Source organism: Gymnodraco acuticeps, unplaced genomic scaffold, assembly GCF_902827175.1.
Source record: "Gymnodraco acuticeps unplaced genomic scaffold, fGymAcu1.1, whole genome shotgun sequence".
Lineage (NCBI taxonomy): Eukaryota > Metazoa > Chordata > Actinopteri > Perciformes > Bathydraconidae > Gymnodraco > Gymnodraco acuticeps.
Window position 1 is genome coordinate 247,760 of NW_022991778.1, and position 17,825 is coordinate 265,584.

The 17,825-nt window shown below is 40.4% G+C and overlaps 2 protein-coding genes across 4 annotated transcripts; one reads left to right on the plus strand and one right to left on the minus strand.

Annotated features, from left to right (window-relative positions):
• Window positions 1–327: 327 nt before the first annotated feature.
• On the plus strand, window positions 328–3,729 carry exosc8 (exosome component 8). The gene is made up of 11 exons (XM_034199501.1): window positions 328–386; window positions 783–819; window positions 935–998; window positions 1,092–1,165; window positions 1,253–1,298; window positions 1,675–1,780; window positions 2,049–2,094; window positions 2,183–2,279; window positions 2,510–2,630; window positions 2,721–2,827; window positions 3,504–3,729. The coding sequence occupies exons 1-11, from the start codon at window positions 370–372 to the stop codon at window positions 3,620–3,622; spliced, it is 834 nt and encodes a 277-aa protein (XP_034055392.1). The 5' UTR covers window positions 328–369; the 3' UTR covers window positions 3,623–3,729.
• supt20 (SPT20 homolog, SAGA complex component) lies at window positions 3,641–16,777 on the minus strand. 3 transcript variants are annotated; one of them, XM_034199499.1, is made up of 24 exons: window positions 16,666–16,777; window positions 16,077–16,172; window positions 15,862–15,897; window positions 15,583–15,708; window positions 14,752–14,878; window positions 14,561–14,664; window positions 13,834–13,950; window positions 13,624–13,677; window positions 13,278–13,417; window positions 12,935–13,091; window positions 11,975–12,031; window positions 11,759–11,836; window positions 10,856–11,025; window positions 10,730–10,762; window positions 10,526–10,637; window positions 10,155–10,260; window positions 9,778–9,933; window positions 8,929–9,241; window positions 8,734–8,846; window positions 7,939–7,994; window positions 7,538–7,663; window positions 6,656–6,743; window positions 5,841–5,929; window positions 3,641–4,649 (listed from the first exon to the last, which is right to left on the minus strand). In XM_034199499.1, exons 2-24 carry the CDS (start codon window positions 16,077–16,079, stop codon window positions 4,500–4,502), a joined length of 2,511 nt encoding a protein of 836 aa, XP_034055390.1. In that variant the 5' UTR covers window positions 16,080–16,172; window positions 16,666–16,777; the 3' UTR covers window positions 3,641–4,499. The 3 variants fall into 3 exon arrangements, with proteins under 3 accessions (XP_034055390.1, XP_034055389.1, XP_034055391.1); XM_034199498.1 differs by having other exon boundaries at window positions 8,734–8,849; XM_034199500.1 differs by lacking the exon at window positions 5,841–5,929 and having other exon boundaries at window positions 8,734–8,849.
• Between the last annotated feature and the right edge of the window lie 1,048 nt (window positions 16,778–17,825).

A 17,825-nucleotide genomic window follows, 5' to 3' on the forward strand; every position in this document is an offset into this window, starting at 1 on the left:
GCGTTTACAATTATGAGTACCCTAACCCTAACCCTAACCCTAATCAAATTAATTAATTTCATAGTTAGAAACCAACGGTTAAAATCATTGTATAATTTCAGTAATCAAATAGGATGCCAATACAATATATAAATTATGTTTTGTCATACAAAGCTGATGTATTATGTTACTTGACAGTTGTAGGGTGACAATTACATATTTTGAAAAAAGGGTAGGATTAAAAAAGGAAAATTAAACAGCCTGCTTGTTGTTAATTGAATACATTAATTGGGAGTTTATTTACGTCGGAATCGCTTTTGACCGCCGGCATTCTACGCTTACCGGCTGCCGTAGTGTGTACAGCAAACCCACGTGGCTAATCAAAACATCATGGCGGCTGGTTTCAAGTAAGAAAGATTAGACTGTAGTTATTGCTCTTAAAATAACACATTTTGTAGGTTTTATTTTACAACTTTTGTACCGCCAGATCATGTAAAGGATAATAAGTGAACTTTCAGACTTGTTAAAATGTTGAGTACTGGGTGCTAGTTAGCGCTGCAGTCGATACTCTGTGTACGGATGTCTGACTGCTGAATAGTTACCTGTAATACAACAGAAGCAGTAACCTGTAATACATTTCATATCTCACTGTCTCTTGTAAATGATCTGATTTGATCACCGGATGTATTGTCAAATAACCACATTCTAAATGACAAGCGAATAAGCAGATCTGTCATTACGGATACATCCTTTTATAATAGTAATGTCTACTTAACTCTTCCCTCCTTATTGTACACTTCCAGGATTGCCGAGCCTCTGGAGTACCACAGGAGCTTTCTGGTCATTAAAACACGAACACACATTCAGCACATAGTTGACATAAGCTTGTGACTGGTTTCTATTTATTACCAATCAGTGTCAGCAGCCATATAACATTTACATGTTCCCTTTTCAGAAAGAAAACTGTCGACCTGATGGACGGGAGCTGTCTGAATTCAGAACAACAACACTAAACATAGGTGAGACAGTGGTGACTAATATGTACAGTATAATGAAGTATTGCTTTGTTTTTTCCAAGTCTAAGTCAGAATGAATTTCTCTGCTTTATTCAGGGTCCATATCCACAGCAGATGGCTCTGCTCTGGTGAAAGTTGGAAACACAACAGTGATGTGTGGGATCAAAGTGGTAAATTATCATAAACACACTTTGTTTAATTAATCGGGACCAGGTGACCCAAATGTTCACGGTTTTCTTTTGTTTCTTCATTTGCAGGAGCTGACCAACCCTTTAGTGGAGGCACCTGGTAAAGGTTTCATCGGTGAGTGCAGTATGAATGGGTCAAGTGTTGATTTAAGGCAAGGTGTCAAATAATCAAAACAAGCATTTACAACATTACTCTAGTCTAGCCATCAGGCTGCACAACCAAGGACTGTCCCCCACTTAAAAACTACTCAGACAGTTTTATATATTTGTTATAATTATTCATATCTCTTTATAAGTAAACAGCTTCACTTAATAATATGTGTTTAAAGAAACAGTATATCATTAATTTGTCTTTCCTTGTGTGAACTCTTACTTGTCCTACTCTGTGTTTCAATTGTATTCCTGTTGCTGGTCCAACACCTGAATTTCCCACATTCCCACATTGCAAGGATCAATAACAGTTAATCTTATATCTTATCTCGTCCATTCAGTGCCCAACGTGGACCTGCCACCGCTGTGTTCGTCCAGGTTTCGTCCGGGTCCACCAGGAGAACAGGCGCAGGCTGCCAGCCAGTTCATTGCTGATGTAATTGAAAGGTGCAACAGACTTAAAAACACATTTTAGTTTTCATTCTGGGCGATGATGCGGTTGGTGGGTTTAGTTTAGCAGAAATAGGATAGTTCCTACCTGAAACCGCTCACAACAAGTAACTGGACTATCTCCAACACTCAGGAATCTCATTTTAACAATCTAGATTGATAACTAATGCTACAAAAAAAAGGAACATTTGTATTTTTGATTGACTGTCCTTTTAATTACTTCTACTGCTTTAACTTACCTATGTTTTCTATGTGGGTGTTGCAGCTCTGAGGTGATACAAACAGAAGACCTGTGCATTGAAAGAGGAAAGGTAAATTGATCTTTATATATATACCGGTGCTATTAGATTGTGATTGTTGTAAATGTGATCTCATTGGTTCTTCTGACTCTGGTTGTAGCTCTGCTGGGTGCTCTACTGTGACATGATGTGTGTGGACTACGATGGGAACGTGTTGGATGCTTGTATCATCGCCCTGCTGGCTGCCCTCAAGAACAGTATGTGCTGTAAAAAAAATGACATACAATTATTTCTGTTATATTTCTCTGCATGTCGGGTAATTTGACCATTATCAGAAATCTGTCTTTCATTTAGTGTTGATATTTAGTTCATTTCAGTATTAAGCTCATGCATACCCCATTTGTATTGCACCAATTCTTTATGGCCACAGAGATCTATGTTTCGTAAGCTTTCTATAGTTTATTAACCGTTTCCCTGCTCCTCACAGCAAAACTCCCAGAGGTCACCATCAACAAAGACACTGGAGCACCAGAAGTGAATTTAGAAAAGAGAAAGGGCCTGAATATTCGCAAACATCCCGTCGGAGCCTCTTTTTGTGTCTTCGATGAGTAAGTGAATCATTTTCAGTGCGTAAAAACAGGATGAAAACCATATTGTGTTTTTGTACCTTTTGTAATACGGACCTGCTCTCTGTGCAGCTCGATACTGATCGTAGACCCCACAGCTGAGGAGGAGGGTTTGTCGACCTCTCACCTCACTGTGGTGACCGATGAGAAAGAGCGGCTCTGCGTCGTACACAAACCAGGTCAGAAACTCAGTCTGCTATGATTCACCTTCCTGTGCTAGTTCAACTTTCAGTAAATACACTTTCTTGTTTATGAACTTTTACAGTTTGAGTTGATCCAGTACAGTGTTGGATTTATAATACAATTCAGTAGATTTCTTAGTCAGAAAATCTGAGAAAAAAGCTAAAAAATTGGCCATTACAAAGTATAGCTGATATATTTTATTTTCCTCCTTCAATAATCAGATTTAAAACTATAGGAACGTTTTATAGACTGCAGTCCTACTCTTTTAATAGCTGGTTATTGCCATTGGACTAGAGATTCATGTAAAGTATATTTAAAAGAAACCCTATCATAACACCATGTCGATTTGTAGGTAACGGCCTGCTAAAATATTATCCATCTTCTAAACTCTTTTTTTCACTTGCACCTCAAACAGTGAGGTCTTTGTTATGAATATTTGATATAAGCCCTGTTTTGTTTCACATTGCAATAAAAGTGCACTTTACCTCAACTGAAACTCTATAATCAGTGTTGGCTTACATTTAGCTAGCTTTGACTTGTGTGATGAGTTAAGCGAGACATTTCTTCCAATGCTACTTCAATTTGAAGTCCTCTCACTAAAAGAATGAGGACTGCATCCCAGTTACAAACGTGTATGTAGATCAGCGCTAACAATCTTTCCCTCTGGCTCAGGTGGGACGCCGCTGTCGGCCGAGAAGCTGCAGGAGTGCATCGGCAGAGCAACAGCGCGACAGAGAGAGATCCAGAAACTCGTTGATAAAGTCATTCACAGTGTAAAGACAGCACAATAAAGAGCCTCAGACAATGCGTTGTATCTAAAAGCTGTATTTTTCACTGTCAATATATATTCTTTTTTTCCTTTATTTTTTTTTAATAACAATAAAACTGCTGACAAAGACTGCTTAAAAAATTATTTCTCAGTGTCCAGAAATATCTCACACACTCAGTGATGTGTCGTAAGAATAAACTCATGGCTCCTGAACTAATTAAAAAGGAAATGCCTTTTCAAAATGTGCTGTACAAAAGCAGGTACACCAGCTTGCATGTTCATCTTGATTCCTCGGATGAGCCCTGTGCCTGGATGGCAAACAGAAGAAAGACTTCCAACAGACTGAGAGGTAGAGAGCTGCCCCCAGGCACTACTCCAAGATCAGATTTGCATTTTCACATGTAATGGTAATATGGAGGATTTGGTGTCAATAAGCTCACTGGGATCCGTGCTTAAAGGGCAGTTTCTACCGGGGTCAACGAAGCAGAGTCAGGCAGGCTCATGAGGAATCCTCTGAGAATGTGCATTCATAATCCTTTCAGTCCCGGGGCCCCCATAGAGAAAAGTCTTCCTGAAGGGGCGATGTGTTATTGTGAAAGCCCGCCACCTATGAGAACCATCTTATTCTGTTTCATCTTAAAAAATATCAAAAAGGTTCTTTAAGTGTAGGGCTCCCTGTTCTAAAAACCCCATCCTCTATGGTGGACACAGTTTAGGTTCTCCAAAACCTCTGACAACCATTACAAACACATTTTGCCAGCTAGAAAAAGAGACACAGAAGGGACAAAAACGTCTTTTTTTTTGGTCTGCAATCTCCACAGTGAGGCAGACAAAGAGCACAGTATGGATCATTCACGTCCTTGTGTAGCTGGGGGAAGTCTTTGTGTGATTTTAGTTCGTCATGACTTCTGGAGGGGCTGTGGCAAGCTCCTCTTCCTCTTACTTCTTGGTTGGCTGGTGGTATGTTGCCGTGGTGCTCCCACCTGAGGGGCCGCTGCTCCCATAGCCATTTGCTGCTGCTGCTGCATTTGGTGCTGCAAGAATTGCAACTACACGGCAGGAGAAAACGAAAAAAAGAACATCAGAATAGATTTTAACACGTCTTTATAAGTGGCAATAAGGTATTCATAAGCGTCTGTAGCATGGTTAAGAATCCTTCACTGGAACTAGTATTGGGCAGACTATCACTAAAACTAGAATACATGTATATCTTAGATTACCAGCTAAATGCTTTGTGTAATAGAGCTCTAATAAACATGGCATTGGTTAGTGAAGCTGAACTGAAGCCTGGTACGACGTTCAAGAGGATTGTGCGGAGAAACACAGGAGAGATGTTAATGGATGGCAGAGGGAAGGGAGAAGAAGGAAGAGACACAGATTTGGGACAAGTCAGGGGGGGGGGGGATACAGTCAAGCAGCACCAGTGGAGACAAATTATTGCCTGTGGTCCCGGCAAAAAACAGACATGCAGCTTAGCAACCGTGAGAAAGTCAGCAACTTCAACTTGGCAAAGACGTAATAATGTTCAAACACTTGACTTCATGTCTACAGTGTAACAGCCTATCATCTTTAATCTGACACGAGGCAGTCAGCAGCATTATAACAGTGTGTGCCCTATGACAGTATTTCAGACTGTGTCGCTCAATGCTTTGTGAAAACATTCCTCCCAGTTCGACACGCTGTTAGTTGCTGCCATTGGAGGGGCCAGCTCTGGTGTGTGCTGCTTTATCAAACAACATATGAACCAAACATACAACACAAGATGGAATGAATGATGTGGATCTACAACAGAGAAATAGTGATGAAATCAGACCTGGGGTGACACTGTTTCACCTAAAGCTTCTCAGAAGATTAAAACATATCAAATATAAAAGCACTGATGACTCTATTCAGCTATTATTCAAAATGTGTTTACTGTATGCAAATGTAAAAGGATATAGAAAGAATAAAATATGTTCTAGTTATGATTACATGCCTGGTTATATATCATGTTTTTAAATGTCCAAGGCCTTAAAATGTAGATTTTTAAAGGACATAACTGTGTTTTTGTGTTAAGTGTTTTTCCTAGAAATTAAACCCAGGTCTGATACAAATAATAATGGATTGGCCTAACTCCCTGAGAGTGTATAGTGTAGCACAACATGCACCTGCCAGGTAAATAAAGGCATGGAGAGTTGGCTGATACACCTGTTCTTATAAACATGTATATGTGTATATAGATGTTAAAGTTGCTGTATTACTTGGATCTGTGGCTGGTGCTGGTGCTGAAGCCTTGGAGAGGGCAGCGGGGGCCCAGACCCGTCCAGCCCACAGCCCAACTGGGACAGCACTAAGGGGGGGGGGGGGGAGGAGGAGGAGGAGGAGGAGGAGGAGGAGGAGGAGGAGGAGGAGGAGGAGGAGGAGGAGGAGGAGGAGGAGGAGGAGGAATGGAGTTGGAAGATGTGGCGGGAAGAGGGAGAGAAGCAGAAGGAGGAATGAAGTTTGAAGGATGCACATAAAGGCAAAGAGGGAGGAAGGGTTCGTAGGGTCACGCACACACAAGGAAAGAGAAGACATTCAAATAAGAAGATAAAAAAAGAGAGCAGTGAGCCCAGCAACACAAGTAAATGTCCGTGTGCAGGACATTTACAAGTAGATGATGGGAACATAGCATGACAAGGTTGAGTTGAAAAGATGTGAGTGAGCAGGGGAGTTGGAGAAGGAGGACAGGAAGACGGTGCAGGAGGGAAAGAAATAAAGGTGGGGACAAAAAAAAAGAAAAATAAAATGTAGCAGAGAAGAAGGGGAGGTTGAGTCTCTCCTGTCAGGTGTTACATGCTCCACTGAGAGGAACTATGACTAACTTCAGTAACATTATCATGTTAAGTTAAGACTAGGAGTCCTTATGTATAGTATTTACAATGTTGAATACATTAGTGAATCTTATGTTATTAGTACTAGTTAGTGGCATGGTGTGAATTTGTTTTGAAACAGGTTAATGGAATGATCAAAGATAAATGTTTTAGCGGAATGTTTAGTGTGATTTAATGCATATCTGTGTGTATTTGGGTCATACCTGCTGCTTGTGGAGACATGAAGCCTCCGACTCCCAGGTTGATGACCGCTGTCTGCTGGTTTCCTAAAGTTAGATCTAACTGGTCACCCTGCAGAAACAGAACGGTAGAATCAAAAAGTAAAAGACGATGAATACAATGAGACTACGTTTAAAACCCCAAAAATATATAGGGATTTTGCAAGTTCTCAAGAGGGTCCAGCGTCGCCGGTAGTTACTGGTTATGAGGTGTTTTGGCAGTGGTTACTGCTGGCTTCTGTACCATAACTTATTGCAGATATTTATGAACAAAGAGCGTCTTAACAGCTTCCATGAGGTATTCCACAGATTTCTGTTATGTCTTAAGTCTGGGCTTTGGCTGGGTCATCCGAGCAATTTCAAATGTTTGTTCTGAAGTCATATTTGTCAGTTCTTTACTTTCTATAGTCATTGTTGTGTTCACCATACCTTTATAAATAGTAGCTTCTGGCTGAACTCTGTGAAATAAATTACTCAACTTTAAAAATAAATAAATCCTAACTGGATACCTCGTTTCGGATACTATAAATCTTTCTAACACAAACAACTGAAATGTTTCCATTCCAAATTGAATCTAACACAGTATGTGATATTCCCTTGTTATATTACATTACATGTCACTTGTTAGATGCTTTTATCCAAAGCGACTTACATACTCAATACTGTGGGCAATCCCCACAGGAGCAATTTGGGGTGAAGTGTCTTGCCCAGGGACACAAGGACATGCTGACTGCAGTGGGGTTTGACCCCCTGATCCAAACACCAACGCACTAACCCACTGCGCCACACGCCTCCCATTACCCCTCCCCACCCCTTATTAAGCTTCCTCTCACTGTGTGTGAATATGATTGCGTGTGTGTGTCTCACCGTCTCCCCCTGCTGTTGAGGGCTGGAGGTGGCCGACTGGCTCTGCTGTGGGGAGAACTGAGACAGCTGCTGCTGCTGCTGCTGCTGCTGCTGCAGAGAGTTAAAGATGAGAGGACCAGTGGGGATCTGCAGATTTGTAACGCAAACACCAACAAACAAAAAGTGTGGGAGTAACAGAGAGGGAGAGGAGGATGCAGAGGGAAAGGAATGATGCACACACAAGGAAAAAAAGGAACAAGAGCAGAGGGAAACGGGAGAATTAACAAAGCAATCAAGCAACATGGGGTACTGAACCATTACAACTAACACACACACACACAGTTCAGGACAGTCTCTACGTCAAATAAATACCCAGTGCATGCTGCCAACAGTGAAACAGACTAACTGGTACAGAGTCATACCTGCAGGAGGTTCAGCGGTCTCAACCCAGCACTGCTGTTCAGGCCAAAAGGACTCCCTGGAACACAGATCAGAGTTACATTCACCATACAGAAAAGTACAGACAAACATTATTGTCATTACTATATACACTCATCTCTGATCTTGTCCAATCAAACTATAATTAATGAATTATAATATTTCTGTCAGAAAAGGTGGATCTCAGATTTGCCTCTCCCGGAAGTTTGTTTTAAAAGGGGCCGGGTCATTTGTTACCTTAGTGTTTAGGTCTTAATCATTGGTTTCATACTATTTCTTATCCCTTGCGTTCATTTTTTAATCCATTTTTATATAAAACATTTTATTGATGAGATTTGTTGTGTTGCAAAATGTAATTTGTGGTTGTTAATATTTGTGGTACATGGTTGTATGAAATGTGCTTCATAATTAGAGTTGAATGGAATAAAGCTTTCTGATACACTGCACGTTATACAGGTATTAAATAATAAAGACGACCTAAGGCATAAAATCACTTAAAAGTGTGTTCAAAATGTCCTTGAGCATAACAGTACATCCTAATTGAGTCTCTGTCAGCTGCAAACCACTGATTGTGCTGTAGGATCCTGTTAGATTAGGTCTTATGTCCCCCCCTCTTCAGTGACATCAGGGTCAGCCACCCCTGGAGCTGGGATTCACTGTTACTCTTAAGGACGTGTTTGTTGGTACCCTGAAGCATTAGATTTTTGCTGGGCCTACGGAGACTGCCCTATAAATGACTATAGTAATACTTAAGGAGACATTGCTTTGACATCTCTCACCAGTCTGAGCTGCGGACTGCATGGTGGGCATCAGGCCTACAGGGGGCAGGATTCCACTCAGGTTCAGGCCTGCACCCAGCATGGGGCTGGAGCCACTCATCAGGGTCTGAGGACTGCTACACACACAGGGGAGGATCGTCAGAAAAAGCCACAGCGACTAGCAGGTCAAAAACAGGAGACTATTTATTTTCTTACCAGACAGAGCTGACCACGTTGATGAAGTTGAGCCCTGCCGGGTTGGCCATGACCTGCGGAGAGGTGCTTCCCGTGGTGATGGACGTTCCCATGGCGGGCAGGGGGATGGTCATGACGGGCAGCTGCTGGCTTAGAGCCAGTTGCTGCTGGGCGAAGGGCGGGAGGAGCGCGGGCTGCGACTGGCTCTGAAGCATGGGGGGGTCCGAAGGGGTAGGGGTCAACGAGAGAGGAGCGCAGAGGGAGTCGGCGGGGTGCGGTGTGGAGCACGGCGTGTTTGTAGGAGTGGGGGTGGATGGCTTGGGGGTCCCTGATCCTAGAAGTAGGGAAAGTGGGTGAAAACAATAATGAAGACCAATGAGGATGCTTTTCAGCAGGTAATACCGATAATGTTTTATAAGCAAAAGTACAAAGCGTTAAATGAGAGATTTATACACTGATTTTGCCAATTCAGCGATTTATTTGAGACTTTATTTTCTAAGCATATTTACAATAGGTACATGGATTATTAGAGGATTTTCCTGAATAACAGCTTAAGAATGAAAATTGAGGCTCCCATATCAAAACTTCCCCTTTTTTTTGGGCAATTTCCACAGCAGCTGGTTTTAATCAGAACACACACTTGTGCTTGTACTGATGCAATATTCCGTGTGCTTGTCAAATATCAAATAAACCCTTGTGGTTTAATACTTCGCCATATTTCCTAAGACCTGGAACATTTGTCAAACAATAATTCCAGATTCGGAAAACTGAAAAAGAGCTGAAGTAAGATATTCCAGTACGAGTCATTAGCACAACAGTGATTGATGAACGCACGCAGCCAAACAGTAAGAGGGACTCGGCTGGACTCACTCTGTGTGGAGCCCATGGGGGAGAGGGCGGCCGGCGACAGCAGGCCCACCTGGCCCAGCTCCATGGAGTGCTTCCTGTTCAGAGACTGGCTTTTGGCTGGAGGGGGCGTAGGACACTTGAGTAGACCACTGGTGGTTTGTGAACTATATGGATTACCTGGTGGAAAAAAGAGACACCGGGATAAACGCCGCATCCGTTTCATAATCCCAAACAAGGAGTATTAAGTAGACCTAAATCTACACACATCCATTTCACATACAATAACTTTATAGTCTTGTCTGAGTCAGTATTTTAGCTTTTTGTTCTCCACGACCAACTGAAGAAAAACCATTACACAATATATGATACGTCTGTTCGTATAGAAAAAGCATATGTACCTGAGGAGCTGTTGCCTGATCCTGAAGGCAGTTTGATGGGAGGGGGTCGGTGCTTCACCCCCTTCCCCAAAACAGACGCCTGGATCAGTGAAGAAATACCATCACCCTGCAGATGACATTAAAATGATAAGCCACTGTGCATCACAGCAAGTGCAACACAGTAAGTAATTGCTTTACCAGTGCTTATTGCAAAAATAACAACAGCGCAGTCGAGCCTTAAAGAGTGCTCACCAGCTTTGATATATTTAAAAAACACAATTGTTTTTAACTCTTTAAACCAAAGTAATTCAATAAAGGATAACACTTGTTTTGTTTCTTCTACATCTCCAAACTCTATTGAAAAGGAAAAGTAAATTCCACAAAGTACTCACCACATCCTTGTTGGGGGAGGGCGGCCCCTGTGCCACCGTGCCTGAGTTATGGGACATCTTGACCTGACACTTTAAATCTTTCTCATACACTCCTTTGTACTGATTGAGAAACCTATGAAACAGACATAACGTCAAATAAATACCATGCCCTCTGACAATATATCCCTAAATCAGATCTCATCAGAAGCAATCATGCCGACTCACCGGTCTGCATCTATCTTGGAGCCTATCAAGAACCTGTGAATGAGACAAAGGGACAAAGGGGAGTGACTTCAGAGTGGCATTTAAAGGAGTCATGGAAACTGAATTTGTCTCAGAGACTGTCCTTACGGGGGATGTATGAGCTTTAGGTCTGTGCTGTCCTCCTCTGCTTTTGGTTCTTTAGCACAGTAGATCTTCCCATACACCAGTGGGTCTCCCATCGACTGGTAGATAGACACCTTGGTCCTCTGGGCTTGCCCTCCCACCTCACACTCAAACGTGTAGTCATCAATAACTTCCTGTGTAAAGAAAGCGGACACAGACAACAGAATGAAAGGGTTGTATAAGCCATAGAAATGTTAAAGGTCCCATGACGTAAAGTCTAAACAGAGTGATGAATTAACTTGTTGGAAAAGTTGATTATTGGAATATTCCTGACTTAATTGAACATGTATGACTGTATTTTAAGACAAAAAGCACAGAATGAAGAAAGAGGGAGAAGCAGGAATAGATGAACTACTGTTTAATGTTTAGTTAAAAACATTTGTGCTCATTGTAGCAACTGGAGGTGCCATGTATCCTTGCCTGGGCTTCACACCATCTGGTCAAGGGCCATAATTATGAAATATGTGAATAAGAGTCCAGCACAATTTATGGACAGAAACAATGCCTCTGACAATAAAACTGCAGTCCAGTATAGTCTCCATCCTACCCCCTGGAGTAGCAGAAGCATGGGTGTCATTTAGATATTTTCAACATGCAGTTACTAAAGTTTTGTGTTTATTTTATAGTTAATTAAAAGGAAATCTATTTCAAGTAATTAACCCACTAGGGAGCTATCTTTTCACACTTTATTACACCAAACAAAAGCATTTTTGAGTACAGATCTAAGTGGCTGCAATGTGAGCCTTGGCATCCATCCGCCTATAAAGCATTACACAATGACACATAACTACTCCCTGCTTATTACTAACGGCACAAAGCCAGCATTGATCTGTGTCCTCGGCGTGTTAATGCTGCTGTCACACTTACCTCAGCAGGCCAGATCACAGTATTGGGCTGAGAGTCCTCCAACTGCAGAGATCTCTCCACCACAGCGTACTTTTCCACCTAGAGCAACACACCAACAAATCCATCTTGTTTGTTATTCCCCACATTACAACTGCCAGAATATGAGTTGAGTGGGTTTAAAGTGGTGTTGGCCTAAGTGTGTAATTGACAGTGTTATAGGACCATTGAGCTACTTACATCAATTTCCTTCGGCACAGTTAGTTGGCAGTTACTCTGCTTCCACATGTCAACGCACTGCAAAAGATGATCGGTGAGAAAAAGGGTATGAGCAAAAAGCACTATGACAGCAGGCACTTGGTTATTATTGAGTAGGTAATCAGATTTTCCCAACAGTTGTGAAAAAATAAACAGAGAAGAAACACCAACTCGTTCAGCTATTACTTTTAAGTCTCCCTTAGGAAATTGAGAATACATGTTACCATGGCTGAACACAACTGTGGGAGACAACCTTTCCTCAAGTTGCATTTCAATGTGCTTAGTGTCAAGATAGACAGACAAGTAAACACTTTTTATCATGTCGGTAAATATCTACCAAATACAGAGGTGGAGAAGTACTCGGATCTTGTACTTGAGTAAAAGTAGAAGTACCAGAGTGTAGGAATACTTAAAAAGTCCTGAATTCTAAATGTTACTCTAGTAAAAGTACAAAAGTATTGGCTTCAAAATATACTTAAAGTGCAGATTGGTCCATTTCAGAATAATATATACGATATGTTTTGATTATAATTATTGATCATTAAAGTGTTATAAAGCTGGTAAAGGTGCAGCTTGTTTGAATGACTTTGTATACTGCAAGGTAGCTTGTGAATTTACTCCAGGTGTAATATGTCTGATTTGAGTGTTGATTATATTTCACATCATTAAACCAAATCTGTAAAGTAACTTAAGGTATTAAATAATGTAGTGGAGTGTACTTTTAGTACACCGTTTACCTTTGAGTTGTAGTGGAGTAAACGTACAAAGTAGCATACAATGGAAATACTCAACTAAAGTATCTAACATTGTACTTAAGTACAGTACTTGAGTGAATGTACTTCCCACCTCTGACCAAATAGTAAACAGTCCCAGTCAGCTTTATCGTATGCGCATATGTATAAATGACATGCTTGTCAAATAGCAGATGTTTTGATGACTTACATTTCCGATCTTTGAGATCTTCAGGTCTATTACAGGAGCAGGTTTCCTCTCCTTCCTCCTCTGCAGGTAGTCGAAGAGTCGTAGCTGTGGTGGCATGGGCATATGGGAGAGCTCCTGCTGCCTGTTCAGAGCAGCTCGAGAGTGCCTCTTGAAACACCTTAAATGCAAACAAGAAGAAGTGAGTGTCTTAAAATAAACCGAGCGTTTGCTTCATTCACTGTTTGATTCATTTCACAATCACAGAGTATTCCTTTTGATGTGCTCTATTCATAAAAACATAAATGAGTGTCTTTTTCCTGGAAATCAAGGCGAGTTTGAGAGAGTGGGTAAGTGGGTTCTATACCGTTTCATAGAGCGAGTGTTCATTTTCTGTTTGTGGTGGAGCAGGCGGTTGGCTGTGCAGGTGACAGAAATAGAGGGGTCCAGGCACAGAGGCTCAGCTGTGGCCAAAATCAACTGACTCTCCAGCTGTAGTTTGTCATCCTATGGCAGAGAGAAACCAGACGCTACAGTAAACACTCAATCAATGTGCCGATGCTTAAAGGGGCTCAAGACACACAAGGGGTAAAATGGCTTGTGTTATGGTCAAGTACATTCTTTATAAGCTGTGAAAACGGCTAAATCTAAACAGAGAGGTGTGGGACAGGATTTCTTATTTTGTTTCTGACAAAATAAACATGACTCTTTACCTGTGTCCATTTGTGGTGGTCACTGGTCATGGCGTGGACATCACAGATAAGAGTCTGCAGGCAAAAAGACAAATAAACAAGTTAGCTTCTTAGCTTAGTTATTACTTTTTTCACTTATTCCATGGAATAAACACATAATATTAGAGAATTTGTTTTACAGTTTGTTATGGCCTTTGTACGTAAGGATTTTGATTTATTTTGTTGCTTTACCTGCATGGTTGGCCGCAGAAGGATGTGTCTGCTCTGATAGGTGGGCATCTTGGTATTACCAGACTGCCTGTAGTCTCTCACCTCGACTATCACACAGCCACAGTGGAAGATGTTCACCTGAGACAAATTGCACATGGCGGATGTCAAACAATGATACCAAAATTAGCTAATTTAAACCCTAAGAGATGGTGTTGGCGTGAAAACGGCTGACCAGTGATTTAGTAGGTAAACACAAATCTGGTCTCTGCATTCAAGACATAATTGTTAAATCGTCTAAAGCATTTAAATATGCTTTGCAATACCAGCTCTGTTGTTACTAGGGCTGCGTCCAACAGCTACTATCACTATCAATTCATTTGTCAATTATTTTCTGGATTAAACAATTAATGATATGGTCTATAAAATATCAGAAAATTCCAAAAAAGTGCTCGTCCTAATTTGACTAAATCCAAGTTGATGTGTTTTTTAGTCAGACCAAAGTGTAAAGCATTCAGTTCAATATGATTTAAAAACAGACAAAAAGGAAAAAGGTAAATAAAAAAAATCAAACGTATTGACTTTTTTCTGTCAATCGACTAATTGAGTGGCAGACGAATCATTATAAGTAAACTTCTAGCTGTAACCACACATACAAATTTGAACATACTGTACATCTAATTCTGATACACTTTTTAAATTATATAAGGTACAAAATGATTTTTCAATATAAAAGTGTCAATGTTCACACCTGTGATTTCTCCAACAGATCCACCAGAATGGGAGGCAACTCCTCCGCATCTAGGTACTCTAGGAGTTCTCCTTCTTCATATGGCAGTCGGATGGTTTCAGAATCTAGAAAATAAAACAATCATGAATGTTACAAACAAAACAATTGTGGTGTGCAGATCAGAAAAAAAGCATTTAATGACCTTCTCTTACCAGAGCCATTTTTGCCCCTGAGCATTAAAGAATAGCCTTCATTCCCAGGGTAGAGGTTGACCACCAGACATGATACGGACTCCTGAGACACCAGCTTCTCCAGTAGATTCACATTTCTTCTTAAATTCTTGAGAGAAACAAAAATGGCCGCACATAAGAGACAAATCCTAAATATTGGCAACAGAAAGCTCACATGGTTATAACCAAGCCAAACCTATATGAGAAAAGTATGTTTATGTTTATCATAGCTTTTAGCACCCATTTTAACCTTGATTTAAATTGAATTAAATAAATATGACATGTATTTTATTGTCGCATTACACGTTACTTAGTTGAAGCATTCATCTAAAGCGACTTACATACAGTTTAATAGCATACACAACATGCCTATGGGGCAATTGTATGGTTACGTTTCTTGCCCATAGACACTTTGACAGGTTGACTGCAGGGGTGGGGATTTACCTTTGACCTTCCAATTGGAAAACACCCACTTATAGCCTGGCCACTAGCCCCCATTAATTGGAAAATGTTGGATTTATATTAAACAGCTATTTAATCAATCAGACCTGGAACCTTTAGTAATAAACCTATTGTTATTATAAGCAGTAAACAAAACTGTCTTTTTGTGTACTGCTCACGTTGATACACTTGAAATATGTTGTTAAAATACACCCATAACCTGTGCAGACATATTTGAAAACCATTCGTAACACATTTTAATATCTGGAAAACCACATTTCCTCCCACTAATTTCCTACAGATTAGAAGGAACAATGTTTTAATGCATACCTATAATTACATAGTTATAACTGAGAGTCACATAATACACACCTTTAACTCTGGCTCTTTCTCACATTCCTCTATGTACAGCTCATAGAGCTTCTGATACAAACTCTTCCTCCCGCCGGATGAATTTCTTCTTCTGGCTGGTCGTTGGCGAGCACTTTCAACGATGTACTGAATAACAGATAATCCACTGTATTAACGGATGATGAGACGCACGGTGGCAGACTAACACTAACAATGAATGTAATGAATACACACGCCACACAAACTGCTCATTTTTTGTCTCTAAAAATATACAAACAAATATAAAACGTTTTTTTTTACCTCAGCTCGATCCAATGCATATTCCAAAACTTGTTGCTTTGGGTAATAAGAGTAAAATAAAACAGATCAGTCGAATGGAAACTCCCAATTTTGTACAGAATAGAACACACAGTGCAAGTCCTGGAGAATAATGCCTAACCTTGTAAAAAAAAAACACTTGAGTGGATGTCTACTGAATGTATAGAAATGAAGAGCCTGAAATAGATGAAACTTACCATTGTGGTCCACCGCCAGCTGCAAGGCGAGTGACGGTAGACGATGCTGTCCTTTCTGCCCCACACTGTCACCTTCCTAAAGTGACCATTCACACCCTGCACAGCAACACAGAAGACGTGATGCACGCAGCACGTTAGAAAATAGATACACATAAGCACATAAACACTCGTTTTGACTGGCAGGTTATAAGAACAGTACCGATGCCAAATAGCCTGGCATCAGTCAATCAGATGCCACACACAAACAGCGAAGAAGACTTGACGAGCGAAACAGTTTCATCATAGTTCTTTCATCCTTTGCGTATACTTTAACATGATCCAGCAAAGTAAACACATGCACAATATGTCTCAGAGTCTGTAAAACTGTGTCGCTCAGGTTAGTGAACTTTGATGACTGGCAGCCCAGAGAGTGGCTGGGTAGCAACAAGCTCGTTGATGCCTGACCGTTGAGGCTAACATGGCTAACGTCAGCATGCTAGCCCGTTCCTAGTGGGAAAGCTGTAAGTTACCAGCTACGCTACTGATGTTACATCATCTGAGACACAAAGTGATAAAGCGACGTCTATCTAATCGAGCAGGATGGACTTGCCTTTTAGATTGCATAGCGATCGACGGTAGCTCCAATGCAAGAAAACGAAATGAAATTGAAATATCAGTGTCTTCATTGAAAAAAAGTCGGAGCAGCAGCCATTTTCTTCCAGTGTGACAACAACAGCTAAACTTCCGGTTTGGGAGGCGGCCCACTTCACAACCAGTCTATGTTCACAACTGATGCTTGAGCTGATAAAGTGAGACACAATGTGTGTACAAAAGGACATTATTTTATATTACTGAATGCAACTGCTTGTAGATCCCTCAGAAATCAAACAGTGACCTTTTATGAAAAAATAAAATGATATAGGCTACTTACACAGAAGCTTTAAATGTAGGTCACTATTGGCCATAGGCCTACAGCTGGTTGCTAAACCGTTTTATTTTATTTTCACGACTAAAGCACTTTTGCAAACCTGTATTTTTGATAATTCTACCTACGTCTTGCATCAGATAATACATAGATCTGATGTGAAATAAGGTTTCTTAAAATGACAAAAGATTGTCTGAAATGTTTAATATAATTTGATGCCTAATTAAATATATCATGTATGTATTTAAGTGTACATTGACTTCAACTACTACTTCCAAACACATTTCGTTTTTTTTAATAGCCTACTATGTATGCTGGATGCTCAAATAGGTTTAAGTAATTATGATGAAAAAAATGCAGAACACCAGGAATGTTACCTGAGGAAAAGCTATGTACACTAATAAACACTTTTTGAATATCCAAATAATGCAATGCATGTTTTGCCACACCCCTCTTTTGCTCTGTGCCTTCGATACTGTGTGGAAAACAGAAGCTTTAATAAATACTTCACACTCTTTTAAATCAAGGATCTTCCAGTGTATTTTATTGTTTCCCTTTGGGTTGTTTGGTAGCTTTGTTTAGTGTTATTGACATACAGGATTTACCGTTGACTATAAACATACTTCAACGTTTATTAATCGAGATTATAGCCTATCAGAATAAATATAATGATCAATGAAAACATAATTAGAGTGGTGTGCTGACCCTGATTTAAACTTCAGTTAAACTAAAAGTCAGCAGTTATTATAGAAAACAATAGCCTCACATAGGAGGGAGCAGTAATAGCTATTGTTATAAGGTGTAACTTTGTATTTAGTACATAGAAATAGATATGTTAATCAAAA